General features: G+C 44.7%; 3 protein-coding genes across 3 annotated transcripts; 2 read left to right on the forward strand and 1 right to left on the reverse strand.

Moving 5' to 3' along the window:
* Window positions 1-20: 20 nt before the first annotated feature.
* On the reverse strand, window positions 21-379 carry H6S33_009063 (uncharacterized protein; the record flags this gene model as incomplete). The annotated part of the gene is made up of 2 exons (XM_044840417.1): window positions 21-118; window positions 277-379. The coding sequence occupies 2 exons, from the start codon at window positions 377-379 to the stop codon at window positions 21-23; spliced, it is 201 nt and encodes a 66-aa protein (XP_044697878.1).
* Window positions 380-450: 71 nt separating this feature from the next.
* Window positions 451-778, forward strand: H6S33_009064 (uncharacterized protein; the record flags this gene model as incomplete). The annotated part of the gene is made up of 3 exons (XM_044840418.1): window positions 451-522; window positions 582-647; window positions 713-778. The coding sequence occupies 3 exons, from the start codon at window positions 451-453 to the stop codon at window positions 776-778; spliced, it is 204 nt and encodes a 67-aa protein (XP_044697879.1).
* A 6,205-nt stretch (window positions 779-6,983) lies between these two features.
* Window positions 6,984-9,289, forward strand: H6S33_009065 (uncharacterized protein; the record flags this gene model as incomplete). The annotated part of the gene is made up of 3 exons (XM_044840419.1): window positions 6,984-8,783; window positions 8,843-9,121; window positions 9,272-9,289. 3 exons carry the CDS (start codon window positions 6,984-6,986, stop codon window positions 9,287-9,289), a joined length of 2,097 nt encoding a protein of 698 aa, XP_044697880.1.
* Window positions 9,290-14,343: the final 5,054 nt, after the last annotated feature.

Consider the following 14,343-nt stretch of genomic DNA (forward strand, 5'->3'; position numbering starts at 1 on the left):
GCGGAACTCGAAGCATACTTTCACAAATCCCAACGCTCTTCTCGTGCAAATGTCATCGACATCTTTCGGATTACCCGTCCAGGTGAAGCTGAGCGCTTTGAAAAAAGCGGGTATTCAACTAAAAACGTCAAAAAAATGCACAACGTCGATGATGCCAGAAAACTACTTTGGCATGGGTCAAGGAGTACCAACTTCGGTGGTATTTTATCACAAGGATTGAGAATCGCGCCTCCAGAGGCACCAGCAAATGGTTATGCATTCGGCAAGGGTATTTACCTGGCTGATGTTTCGTCAAAATCTTGTGAATACGTGTATCCTTCAATATCCGGCGGGACTGCCCTACTTCTTCTCTGTGAAGCGCAGCTTGGTGACCCGCCATTTGGGTGTCATGATCATTGTTCTGATGCTGCGAACCAATCCAAGGCGAGCGGGTCACTCTCGACGTAGGCAATGGGTGTTAAGCAGCCAAAAGGGTGGAAGGACGCTAGCGCTATCTCCGAGGAATTTAAAGGTGTTAAAATGGTGAGTTCTATCCTATAGACCTACGTTCAGGGTATAATTGGCTAATATTATATACATAGATGGATGTCGATCAAGGTTTGTATCAACCGGTATTACCAGCGGAGGCTTGGATTCCCGATAATGAAGTGAGTCTCTTTATAAATCATTAGATGATGTTGTTGGAATTATGCTGATATTATAATCTGGATAGTATATTGTATATTCGGTTTCTCAAGTCAAACTTCGATATTTATTCAAAGTTCAATTCTCTCATTAATATTATTGAAATTCATGATAGGCACATTGATGCCTAAGTCTTCCTGGTGTCGAGTCCCGGCCCCAAAACGCCAAAACCATATGTATATAGAATTGACTCACCAAAAGTTGAAAATAATTTATCTTGTGCTACAATTTGTTTCGGAGCACTCTCAATTAAATTGTGCCCAAACCCATCCCCTACCCGGAATCATTCATGTCTATGGGAGTGTATGAGTTTCAAATCAACTATTTCCCTGGCCATAGCTCTATGACTGCTCTTTGCTACCCTCGTCCATGTGTCTATAACCTCAACAGTAGTTGGGTGATTTCCCTTGTACCACGTTCAACACCAACTTTTACCTGCTTAAACGATTTCTTAAGATATTATCCAAAATATCTAATCCTACCAACCTCCACCTGATCAATGCTCAATTAAACATTTACTCTTACCAGTTATTGTTTATAGGTGCGGGATGCGAAGATAAAATTGAAGTGTACGTTATACTGGGCATCGCAATCAATGAATTATCAATCAATCAAACACATCTGCATTCGAGTGATCTTTTATGATTCAAGAAATAACATCTCCAGTTTCAAAAGTCCTGACACTCAGGATTCAGCCCAGAAATCAACAAGTCATGTGATGTCCCAATCTGGACAAATGAGCTCATTTTATAAATTGACGTCATAGTGGTTATTCTTGCTAATTTCTTAAAGTGGCCTTAAGTGGCCTTAAGGCGCCCGCGGAAACGGTAGATTGAAAAACTCGGTATCCCGTACATAGTCCGGCGATGCTGCCCCCCCTAATAATACAGGAGTTAAATTTGTATGGGAGATCTATTATTTGATAAGAGAGATAACAAGATCTGTTAGTAAAGCCACACACAATTTGCTTTTTTTTTTGGGGGGGGGGCAGCATTTTTCGCGCCAGACGAAGGACCGTGATACCCAGAGTTGGTACGGTAATCTGCACCACCATTATATCACCACCGCCACAATTATGCACTCCGCGTGAAACGGAATGCTCTAACAAAGACTCAAGTGATCAATGAGGCCCATCCCTTAATTCGTTCATGCCCGGTTTTCACAGTAATGGTAGGCAAAAATCTAACTACGAAGAGGAGTTGGTGGTGCCAGAAAAGGGGACGAGGAGGTCACAAACGGTGACTTGTGGGCAAAAATGGTTCACGGAGTGAGGGTTAGGTAAAAGACTTCTAAACACGCAAAGTCTTTTACCGCCAAAACGACCGAAGGGATACACCCGGTGGTGGATCCGGTCTATGGCCTCTTTAGACGAGGAACTCTTTGAGGTTCTCACTAATGGCAATAGAACCGGGAAGTTGTAACGTAACTATATCCTGTAACCCTAAGCCATGCCTATAAATGGCACACTCCGTCCATCCCTAGCTAAATACATCTTGTAATAAGTATAACAAGCTTAAATATATATATGTAGAACAGTACTGATGGCTGGGTGTTCAGCTTCAATATTTTCCTATTTTATAACTCTTGAGATTCTACAGATTGACAAATCTAATAAGTATATAATTATAACCTACATATGCATGTGCATATGAAAGCTTCTGATTGGCTCATTGAGAGAGGTTTTGTTTCACTTGAAACATGTTGTGTTGGATACATACATGTACTGTATGAACATATATAGGGTATTGTGCTGAGTGGTGTTAGATTGTTAATACATAGGTTTTCTACTGGTTCTGGGAATCGATTAGTAGTTCGATTTTAGCGGCTTGGTGGCTGTTAAAGGGATATATACTTACAGCTTGAACTGGAGAAATTGTCTGACCTGTCCACTGATATATGGAGGATATCAGAAAAGGCACATATCGACCGGTAGAGCAGATATAGTGATGAACTTTGCCTGCCAGGAGGAGTCGAGGGCCGCGCAGCGGCCTGAGAGCCCCGACTGCCAGGCAAACAGAGAAAATAAGCCGCAAAGCGGCTTGCCTGTATATTGGACTGATTGATATACACGTAGTACCGGCCGAAAGCCGGAAATCACTTGTATAGAGGTAAAACATTAGCTTTTCCACATCTACTTAGTTTCCCTAACAAACGAGCCTTGGAATCTAGTACGTAAAAACTGGCCGCCAAACCTATTGCTAAGGAATTTAATATCTGTATGCGAAGTCTCTCTCGATAGGAACTCGCTGAGTAGAGAAACTGAGTAGATACTATTTGTTTAATTAACCTATAAAGTTAGGGGCCAATCCGCAAAGGCCTCGACAGGCAATAGGTAGTAGAGGATACTGAGCAGCTTATGGTGATCAGGTTATCCCTCCTAACACGGACCTTGGTGACTTGTAACTATCTATGGTTGGGGAAACCTTAACACGGAGTACCGCGACATTAATTTTACTTACTAACACATACAAATTATGTACAAAGAGTAGTCTAGGACGAAGAAAAGTACTTTTTTTAAACCATACAAGCGACATTGTCCCAGCCAAAAGATTTTTATAACTTAACAACGAAGAATGATTTTAAAAATCTGAGCAGATAGGATGATAGAGCAAATGAAACTGAGTAGATCTATCTAATAAAATTAAAAATATGTGTGGTGGTTGATGAGCTATAAGCGGTCAAACTTGAGGTGTACAAACTACTCCGTAACAAGGCTTCCCCCACCATATCTGGCAAGTATGATGGAGGCTATGGCCGCCGTTACAACGGCTTTCAGAATCGCGGCCTATTCCTTTACGCCACCAGAAAGTGTGGTTACACCCTCAAAAGTCCAAATTCTCATAATTTTCACGGGATCAGATATGGATAGAGAGGAGGAAGCCAGAGAAATGGGAATGGGCTGGGGTGGTCTGCGGGATAGCCCATAGCTCCACGAACAGTTCAGAAGTTACTTTTCTTATTTCTAAGCTATGGCTGGGGACACCTTGAACCGGAGTGGTTTCGGGAGTCAACTTCAACCGCTAATGAATTTCCCCAACCACACCCTAATTTATTTTTCTCTCTGTTATTCGATCGTTCTTCTTCTCCTCTACAACATGACAGAGCCTGATTAATTCTATCTTTCGTTGTGGTGGTGCTATGAATTTTCTAAAAGTTGGACTTTTGGTAGGGGACCCAAGCAATGTCGCACCCATAATTCCCTATTCGAGCTAGGTTAATTACCCGATTTGGAAGCTATAGTTCAAATTGGGTAGAAGTTCCTCCTCTGAGAGCGCCAAGGGATAATCTTGGCAAATTACTTGCAGTAAAATTATTAAATAATTACCCGATTGGGAAATTGATCGCCAATGTCGCGACACTCCGGTTCAAGGTGTCCCCAGCCATACTATTTCTTATTTTCAGAAGTTACTATTTCTTATATTTGCTACAGGCTACTAGCCTATTATTTTATATTTATGGTTATATTTTCTTTTCGTTTTATGTGAGAGGCGGAGGAAGTGATTGGGAAGTTCTGGGGCAGTGTGATATTGTCATAGACTACGGTCTACATACAATTAATGAATTAAACAAAAAAAAAAGATATGTATATCGTGATTTGATCACGCAGGTCTTAAGTTAAGTAGGTACACATTTAGCCTTTTCATCCGGTCGTGGAACGTTACACACCCGCGGTATCTACTTCGAGTGACAGATCATGAAGCAACCCATAACCCCACAATAATGATCGCAGCCGTCATTGCCGCTAATATTTGAGATGAGGGCTCGTATATTAGTGCCCCGTAACGAACTCAGAGCTCGAGTCAAAAACAGCGTCACGAACTCAGACTGTCATAAACAGCAGTTTTTAACTGCCAAATGTCATGAACTAACCTTGATGTCCACTCCAAATTTACCCCAAGATTACCCTAATCCACCCCAAATTTCATTTTCTAATCCAATTTTACACCTCGAATTACCCTAACCCATACAAAAATTCAGTTTACACCAATAATTAGTTCATAACCATGACACCCAGCTTTCCTCAAGCCAGTTTTTAACCAGTTTAAAACTGTCTGTCAGTAACTCAGTTTGAAACTCCCGGGTTCGTCACGGGCCCCTATCGTATATCTCATCAAATATCACAGACCTAAGGAGAAATAGCCGTCTTGGCAGTAATATCATTGATACACGCGCCGCAGGTGTTTCGGTATGCCTAGTTGGTATGCTCCTCCCGTGGCCGAGAAACAAATTGAACGTTTGCCGCATAAGCGAGCTCAGGTGATTGGGCACATGACTCTGAGTATGCGGGTTGCCGATGAACGGAAGGTCTAGATTCGGGGGAGTGGTGTTGGCGTGTGATATCATGGCTCGATTCTGGGCATGAAAGTGATGGATCTATGAAGGAAAGATTAGAATCGAGGATGAATATGATATGTACTTGGATCCGTAAAGTATGTACATAGAATGATTCTGAATTACTATTATTTTTTTTTTGCTTTTTGCGTTTTGCGTTTTCCAGGGCATGTAATATTCAAGCGGGGGTTGGAGTCTGGGGTTTGATGGACGATCATAATCGGTTTGGTGGGGGGGCTTCCAAGTAAGTACCTAGCCATGTGTTAGTTATGTACGATTCGGAGCTGAGGGACGGAGTGGGGGGACGGGGCGGGGCTGGAGCTGCGTGCGAGTTACAGTCGCTCACCTAGTGACGGCGGATCCTGTCTGATGGTTGTGTTTGCAGTAATTTCCCCTTGGCGTCCCAAAGTTAACTCAGTTATTGGCCTCAAATCTCTGACCGTCATCAGACAGGATCCGCCTTCACCCCGTGAGTGACTGTAGTACGTAACTAAGGTTTTCGATTCCGACTTTTGGAAGTTCGGAGGAGGAATCGTAGCTCTAAATACCTTTATACTCAGGGCGACTTGGTGTGCATGTGGCTATATGGATCGAAAAGTGTAAATAAGACATCTTTGGTGCTGGTGGGAAATTCCGGATATGCACATGCGAATATTTAATGGTGACACAAGGTTTTGGTACAAGGACTTCATCATGGGGGTTGATACAGCCTTCGGAGATATGACTCTCGGAGCCTCTTCGGCGCAGCTTTCAGGATCCACCGGTTGATATGTATATTTGTAGCGATATACCGCGATACTCGGACCGAATGTTTACTCGGGACTCAATAAGGAGCTGAGTTTACATAAGATGACGTTCCGGATTACATGTAATTCCGACATCAGCATTGGTACTCGGGTTTTTGTGGTAAAAAAAATGGATCCGTGTCTAGAAACTTGTCGAGTATAAGGGCTTGAAATTCCTTAAATTTGGCTAGAATAGCAGCTAGGAAACACCCCGCTGGTACTCTGATCCCGCCAAACTCTCTCTTGAGACCTCTTGAACTTGCTATAACATAATCTCATCATCACTGTCTAAATCGCTCTCAGCTCAGCTGTCGTTTGTTCCGAGGCTGAGTGATATAACAGATACTGGATTCTGAGTTCGGAGGTACTACTAGCTAGCTCGCCGTTACCTGCATTTAAGACACCTACGATACGACCAAACGTGCAAGGCCTAGCTACCGGATAAGAGTATTGATTTGGAAGCACTGGAGAGTCGTGAATCACCCGCAGAAACACATCCAGCTACATTTCTCTCCAGAGAGGCACACACCAACAGACACAATGGAAAAATTGATTCTCTTAGGAGGTTATGAAACGAGAATAAACCAGTATGTAAGTGGCGCAATTTTTATTTTTACTCCGGATTCCCACAGAATGAGCAATACGGGAGATTTTCGCTGCATCACAGCCTTGCCACATTGAGAATCACAAGTGCCCGAGGTTGCGCTGGTTGGCTACCAGACCTGTCATACACGTCGGGTCTTCTTGATGTCGTTGTTTATTTCGGCTGGCCACAGCCGAGAAGAGAGGTGCATCAAACGGGTTTAGTCCAGTTTAGGATATCTTCGTCTTCCGTTTCCCTTCCAGGGGAGTTCTTCTCGGCTTCATTGTCGTCCTTAATTCCTTTCAAAGATCTGACGGGTCTTTGATCTTCCGGAAAACCTGCGTTTTTATATTAATATTTAATTTGGGGTTCTGTGGAGTTCTTCTTTTCAACTATTCCTCTCAACTTGATTTGTACAGCTGTTCAGATCAGTTGCAGATAAGGCTACAGCCCAACGCCACACACCCCCGTCCCCCTTTCTTCCTCACCGATTTCTCTCACACCTTAAATATTTTGTCAACGTTCCAACTTCTTCCTGTCTCGAACGTCAACCCGCTAATCTTTGGGTTTACTGCTGTTCTCTGCAGAACTCCATAATCATGACGTCTCAACTCGATACCTTGGACATTATTGTCCTTACCGCACTTCTTCTCGGAACCGCCGCCTACTTCACGAAGGGCTCGCTATGGGCGGTTCAGAAGGACACGTCGCATGAAGCTTTTGCGGCGTCAAAATTGAACGGGGCCCAAGCTGGGAAAACACGTGACATCATCAAGAAGATGGACGAGTCAGACAAGAATATGATTATCTTCTATGGATCGCAAACGGGCACTGCCGAGGACTATGCTTCTAGGCTGGCTAAAGAGGGTGCTGCTAGATTCGGACTTAAGACTATGGTCGCTGATCTTGAGGAGTATGATTTTGATAATTTGGACGTCTTTCCCGAGGATAAGGTTATTGTTTTCGTTTTGGCCACCTATGGCGAAGGTGAACCCACCGATAATGCTGTCGAGTTTTACGAATTTTTCATGAACGAAGAACCTGCCTTCTCCGAAGGCGGAGATACGGACTCCAAACCTCTACAGAACTTGAAATATATCGCATTTGGTCTCGGAAACAACACCTATGAGCACTACAATTCCATGGTTCGCCGTGTCGATGCTTCCCTTACCAAACTCGGCGCCAAGAGAATCGGAACCGCCGGAGAAGGTGATGATGGTGCTGGAACTATGGAAGAGGACTTTTTGGCTTGGAAGGAGCCCATGTGGACTGCTCTCGCTGAGGATTTCGGTTTAGAAGAGAGGGAAGCTGTCTATGAACCTGTTTTTGCGGTCAAGGAGAGGGAGGACCTTTCTATCGAAGACGACACTGTATATCTCGGGGAGCCCAACAAGAACCACCTCGAAGGCAAGTCCAAGGGGCCCTACAACGCTCACAATCCGTTTATCGCACCCATCAGTAAATCAAAGGAACTCTTCACTGTTAAAGACCGTAATTGTTTGCATATGGAGATCGATCTTACCGGCTCTAACCTTTCGTACACTACCGGCGATCATATTGCTGTTTGGCCCACGAATGCCGGCAAGGAAGTTGATAGATTTATAAACACCCTTGGACTTGCGGGAAAGCGTCACTCCGTTATTGATGTCACCGGTCTTGATTCTACTGCCAAGGTTCCTTTCCCAACGCCGACCACCTACGATGCTATTGTCCGATACCATATGGAGATATGCGCGCCTGTTTCTCGTCAATTCGTTGCCTCACTTGCCCCATTCGCGCCAACTCCAGCTGCAAAAGAGCTTATGACAACTCTCGGTGGAGACAAAGGTCAGTTTCAGGAAATCATCTCTTCGCAGTACCTCAACATCGCACAAGTCCTAGAGAAGATGGCCCCTGGTGAGATTTGGTCGAATGTTCCATTCTCAATGATGATTGAAGGCTTGAACCGCGTCCAGCCCCGATACTACTCGATCTCTTCGTCGTCTTTGGTCCAGCCCAAACTTGTTTCCGTTACCGCAGTTGTTGAATCTGTCCGCGTCCCCGGGGGTGCGAATGTCTTGAAAGGTGTTACCACAAATTATCTCCTTGCCTTGAAACAGAAACAGGGCGGTGATCCGGAACCTGATCCACACGGTCTTACCTACTCCATCAATGGTCCTCGCAATAAGTATGATGGCATTCATGTACCTGTTCATATCCGTAGCTCCAATTTCAGACTCCCCAGCGATCCCTCAAAGCCTGTTATCATGATTGGACCTGGTACTGGTGTTGCTCCTTTCCGCGGGTTTGTTCAGGAACGTGCCGCACTTGCCGCGAAGGGTGAAAAGGTTGGGAAAACTTTGCTGTTTTTCGGATGCAGGAAGCAAGCTGAGGATTTCTTGTATCAAGATGAGTGGAAGGTTAGTTAAACCCTGAATACATTATGTGGGTGCATGCATTTCGCTAACTTAATCGGCAGGAATATGCGGCAAAACTCGGCGACTCATTCTCGCTCATCACTGCTTTCTCACGTGAAGGCTCTGAGAAAGTATACGTGCAGCACAGGTTGAGTGAGCATGCGAAGGAAGTAAACGCGCTTCTCGCACAGGGTGCCTACTTCTATGTTTGTGGAGACGCAGCGCACATGGCAAGGGAGGTCAATTCTACCTTGGGGAAGATCATCGCAAGTGAGCGAGGTTTGACCGAGGCCCAAGGCGAGGACATAGTCAAGAGATTAAGATCTAGCAACCTTTATCAAGTAAGTTTGCCTCCTTCTCCCAGATACTTGCATATTCGTCTATGTCTTCCCCACATATGCAAGATCTTGTATCCGTTTTTAAAACGGGTCTTTTCATCTTTCTTTCTTTATTCCATCATGCAAGATAACTGACGAATTTCCCACCTATAGGAGGATGTATGGTCTTGAACGACAAAAAAAAAAAAAAAGGAAGGCAGGACTCGTCACACCACTTCCTTTCGAAAGCTGGTTTTGATCGTTCTGTTTCATTTTCATTTCTCATCGGGTTTTAGCGGAAAAAGGAAGATCGGGGCTAGTGGTGTTGTGTTTGTATCGGTTTTTTTTAAATTTCTCTTGTTCCGATTCGATAGGGATGTTGTCCGGATAGATTACGATTATTTTATATTTGCTTTTTTTTGGCTTCGTATTTCTTCTTTTCTCCTGCAGCAGGTTCTAAGACATAACTTTGGTTGTCTTTGAGCGATAAGTTGGGTTTTGAGATATATATTTTATTTTTTCTGGCGGGGAATAGTAGGTCAGGTCACATGATAAATGATTGATTTTGTGCAGACTTTAAATCTTTCTTTTATTTCCACCATTCCTAATTTGTCATTCTATCCTTAATGGTCTTATTCCTGGGGCTCTAGGGGTCTTTGTCTTGCACATGGTGTTTTTGTCTCTAGTATTGAATGGATTGCTTCCTTTCCAGTGGGGGTTCTAGAAAAATCTCCCTTGATCCTGTTTTGCCCCAGCTGTGGTTTCGAAATTTTAATGAACTGCTCTTGATACCAATCTCACATCCACGTTGCCTGGTGACGTCTAACGTTTCCACCCCCCTACGTAAGATCTGTAAACTTCCACCAATTTACTTCTGTGTCTAAACACCACGTTCTGCAATGATCATCTCACTATCTCATTGTTTGACGCAAGGCCGCTTTCTCTTCCTATTGCATGAATTGCCCTGCCTACGCCAACTCCCTACCGACATGCCATCTACCTTTTCTGGAGAACTCCATGGGCTGCATGTTTGATCCTCCTTTGGGGTTATGGAGGGGGGGGGGGGTGTTCACACCAGAAAACTATCTCATATCAGCTCGTATTTTCAACAATAACAATTGCAACTCGGGCCTGTATATCTGTCTCTAAGTATGTGTAATTGTGTGACGTTTTTGGCAATGGCTCCCATTAACATCATTTCAGCCCGGAAGGGGGGGGATGCCGGTCATTATGACTGCATATTAACGTATGGGATATAGGAAAGGTACATACAGCAGTTGTAAGTTGGGGGTGTGATAGAGCTAGGGTACAGTCGGTGTGAGTGCCGATGTGTGCGCGTGGGATGGCTTGGTATCAAGTATCTGTATGTACAGTGGCCCTATATTCATACCGACACTCCGACACTAGAGTACCTATGTAGGTTCACATCTGTGCAAGTATACCCGATGTCATTCATGTCACCTGAAATCTTGAGAGGGAGGAGAGGGGTACTGGTGATGGATGATGGCAAAAATACTACCTACTACATGCAGTTTCGGAATCATGGTGGCATATCACATCACTTTGTGTGTAAGGCAAGAAAAAGGCTGGGAGGAGAAAACGAGAAGAAGGAGAAGGAGACGAGAGACACGCATGAAAATCAGCTTGCCCCCACCATGGTACTGCGATGACATCCCAGTCCATTATTTCGTTTCCGGTACTTTCTGACGAAAAAAGGGGTCTATGCATCCGCGAACCAAACCACCGGGAGGAGTGTTATAGGTTACGTTACATTGACAGGAGCACGCGGGGGCGGGAAAAGGAAACGGAAAAAGAAAAGAAATAAAAGGAGAACCACCATCTTTGAGCTTTGAATTCAAGCTGAAATACTGCCGCGCCGGTGATGGTGGCGGGGCGGCGCAATTCACTGATACACGCAGTTAGCTACTAGCTATGTAGCAAATATTGATAGGCTTGGGAGCTTGTTTGAGCCACCCAACTGTTTGCTTGAAGAGTAGAAGCTAGTGGTTATCTATCGTCATGATTCATAGCATCGGGACGTGTGCTCTTGTGTCACTTCGCTGATTTGGTTAATGATTAATATAGGTATCTGACTACCAAGAGAAGGATGCTGCAAACTACATCTAGATACTACTACAAGCTAGGATATGGATTGTTTGATTTCAGAAAGGGTCTATGTGTGTATGGTAGGTCATTTCAACTGATCAAGCTAGACATATGTATTCAAGGAAAACTACATGTACATATGTAGAGTGGTTTGGTAGATAACGTATTCTGCGTAATACATGCTCTACTCTAACTACACAAGTATCGAAATCAGGGACGTAAGGTAAAGGAGGAGCAGGGGCTGGGCTCACGGGAACAGTTGATGGTTGAAGGGCAGGGATAGAGGGAGGGGGGTCTGCATCTGAGACATTGATCCTCGACACCGGCCCCTCGTTCTCCCCTCATTATGGTCGTGCGTAGTGGGGGGATGGTGGTTTGGCGCAATTGTACGGCCGCGGAATTGAAGCTGAGATCGTGACTCGTTGCAACTTACCGGCACTTTGCCCATCTTGTAGGTAATGATATTGATTGCCGTTTTGCAAGCAGCCAATTAAGCTGTTCAAACCAACTAATGCTTCCGTCCCCGAAGCAGTTCCGTGCGCGAGATTTCTGGTTGTTGGGGATTTCCAACTCTAAGGTAATCTTCTTGGTATCAGGTGCATTTCCAAATAAAGAACTTGAGGTAGGGATATACATTTGTTCGGCTTGTTCCCCCACTCGTCAATACCTAGTAAGGCGGCAAACCGGTCCATGGGTAGGCCCTAGGTGGTCGTTAATCTTTCCTAATAGTAGTTTAGCATCGGCAATTGAGTTTGATGTACTAGTACTATCCAACGAAGTACCATATGCGTAAAAAAGATAGAAGTACAGGTTTGACATTGACAGACCGCAAAAAATCCCCGAGGAAGTGACATACTCCAATGATATCGCCCGCAAGGCAAAGGACTGATTTCCATAATTTTGTAACCGTAAATTCTTACGCCGTAATAATGCTCCGCATATATGTATGTACCTATATATATAATCATATTACAAGGAAGGGACTTTCCTTCGGTCACTCCGCGATCTCCGATTTCGGGCGATTCAGAAGGACCCAAGAAACTTGAAGGGATCTTAAAATTTTGATTTAAGACATTGCCAGGATTGAAGTTAGCTTCTATAGCAGTGGTGAACTCGTGATGTTTGTCTAGGTAGACTAGGTAGGTCTGTTGCGATTCCTAGTGTGCTGTGATGACGATGCACTTATTCGGCGCTCTTATTTGTTTCCATTGCTTTTTATGGCACTCCTCTCATGGGTCAGGAGGGCAGAAATTCGAAACCCAACCCGAGAAGCTGGGTAGGCAGGAAACCGTCGTGTCAAAACTGCCACTCCCGGTCCCATACTTGCGGTTTCTTTTTCCCTTCTGTTTTTCTTTCTTTTTTTCTTCTATCCGGACTGAGGATCTCTGGTGTTTGGGAACCCAGTGTTTTTTCTCGTGATACAGTATCTATTATGCCTATTTGTGGCGCCTTCCTTTTCGTTCAAAACGATCGTGGATCGGGCAGAGGCCAGAGGCGCTGGCTCGTTGAAATATTGCAAGCCCTATAGGCACTTGTATGTACTTTTGTGTGCATTATTCATAAAATCCAAGGGTCCCCACGTTATCCCTTGTGGGTTTGGATGACTGCTACCCATCGAGGCTGTGCGAGAAGTACAGTGGATATCCATCAAATAAAGTATCTCGCTAATAGAAAAAAACCTCGAAAAACTCATCCTTACCAATGCCCCTGATTTTATGAGATGAGATGCAGTTGTCCTTGGGTAACCAGTTGAAAGGCCTTGATACACGTGAACTACTCTAGGCATGCGGGGGCAACCAAATGTATCCCGGTTTGTCATTTTTTGTCCCAAAATGGGTATATAATATTCAAGGGACCTCGATCATCCCTGGTTAAGTTACCGGATGCAGCCGTCAAGAGGAGAATGTGATTGGCTCTAGGCTGTGGTTCTGGCGAGACGTGACTATGAAGGATATTATTGTAATACCAGGATCTCCAACTGGCCCATGCGGTCGGGCCGGGATCGGAGATACCAATGCCTGGGTTATGCGCACGGTCCCAGAATGCGAATAAGCGATTCCAGTCATCCACATGGTCCCAACCTCAGAATAGCCAAGTTACCGGGGATCTGTGTCTGTTTTGGATCTGTTCGTCCTGGAGCACGCCGAGCTGATGGGTTTAAGATTCACACAAATCGTCAACTCCCCCGCCCCTATCACCTTAAATAATATGATCGAGGCAAATTGGCGGCGTTGATATCTACATGTAAGTAATTAGAGCTAGGTATGCGCGGAGAGAGAAAAAAGGGGGGGGGGGGGGAGCGCATCCATAATGAGGAAGTCATCGCCCATTGCTTTTGATACATGCTCCCCTCCTCTCCTACTTTGTCTATCGTGCTTGATGGACTAAATTACTCGTGCAACAACTTCGCCTCTTCACCCAACTGTGCCTTCAACCCATGCACAAGAGAGTAAAGAACCTCGTAGGCCTTGAGAGTCTAGACTTTGTAGATCACTATTGTTGGCTTCTCAGTGCCCGTCTAGCTCTGAGGTGGAGTATTGGAGGAATTCTGCGTACTTTCTTGAAGCTTTGGGCAAGTCAGGGTTTTTCTTTCTTCGACAAACAGGTAAAGAGAGGAAGCTATTCTCTTATCATAAACCAGGAGCTGCTAGGCTCAATTAATCTATTCTTGAGCCGCCCATTGCCGCAACGTGGGGGTGTCTCTTTGAGACGTGGAGAACTAGAACTCTTCATACATACTCGCGTGGCTAGGTATTGCCGGGAAGTAGGTATAGGCACCGGTATGTACTTCACACGTAGATTACTTAGTAGGTTTGTACGTGTATACCTCCAGAATTAAACCCGGCATGATGAATCTGGCCGCGCGAGTACCTACAAGGTTTATTCGCCAGAATCGGCTTCGGTAGGATCTTGTTGCGAGCCCTCAACCTGGGTCGGTTTGATCGAGCTTTCTTCCGCTGTTCACAGGTTGTCATACCTACTTACGGTTGGTAAGGGCATAACTGCATCAAGATGGTATTCCAAATAAGGATGGAAATCCAGGTCGACTCCAGATGTGGCCGGCATATGATGTGTATGATGTAGGTAAATACAAAACCAAAACTGGAATCGTATTATGGGAATTGTGGATGTTTAGTTAC

Source organism: Morchella sextelata (assembly GCF_020137385.1).
Source record: "Morchella sextelata strain SCLS chromosome Unknown scls_3, whole genome shotgun sequence".
NCBI classification, from domain to species: Eukaryota; Fungi; Ascomycota; class Pezizomycetes; order Pezizales; family Morchellaceae; genus Morchella; species Morchella sextelata.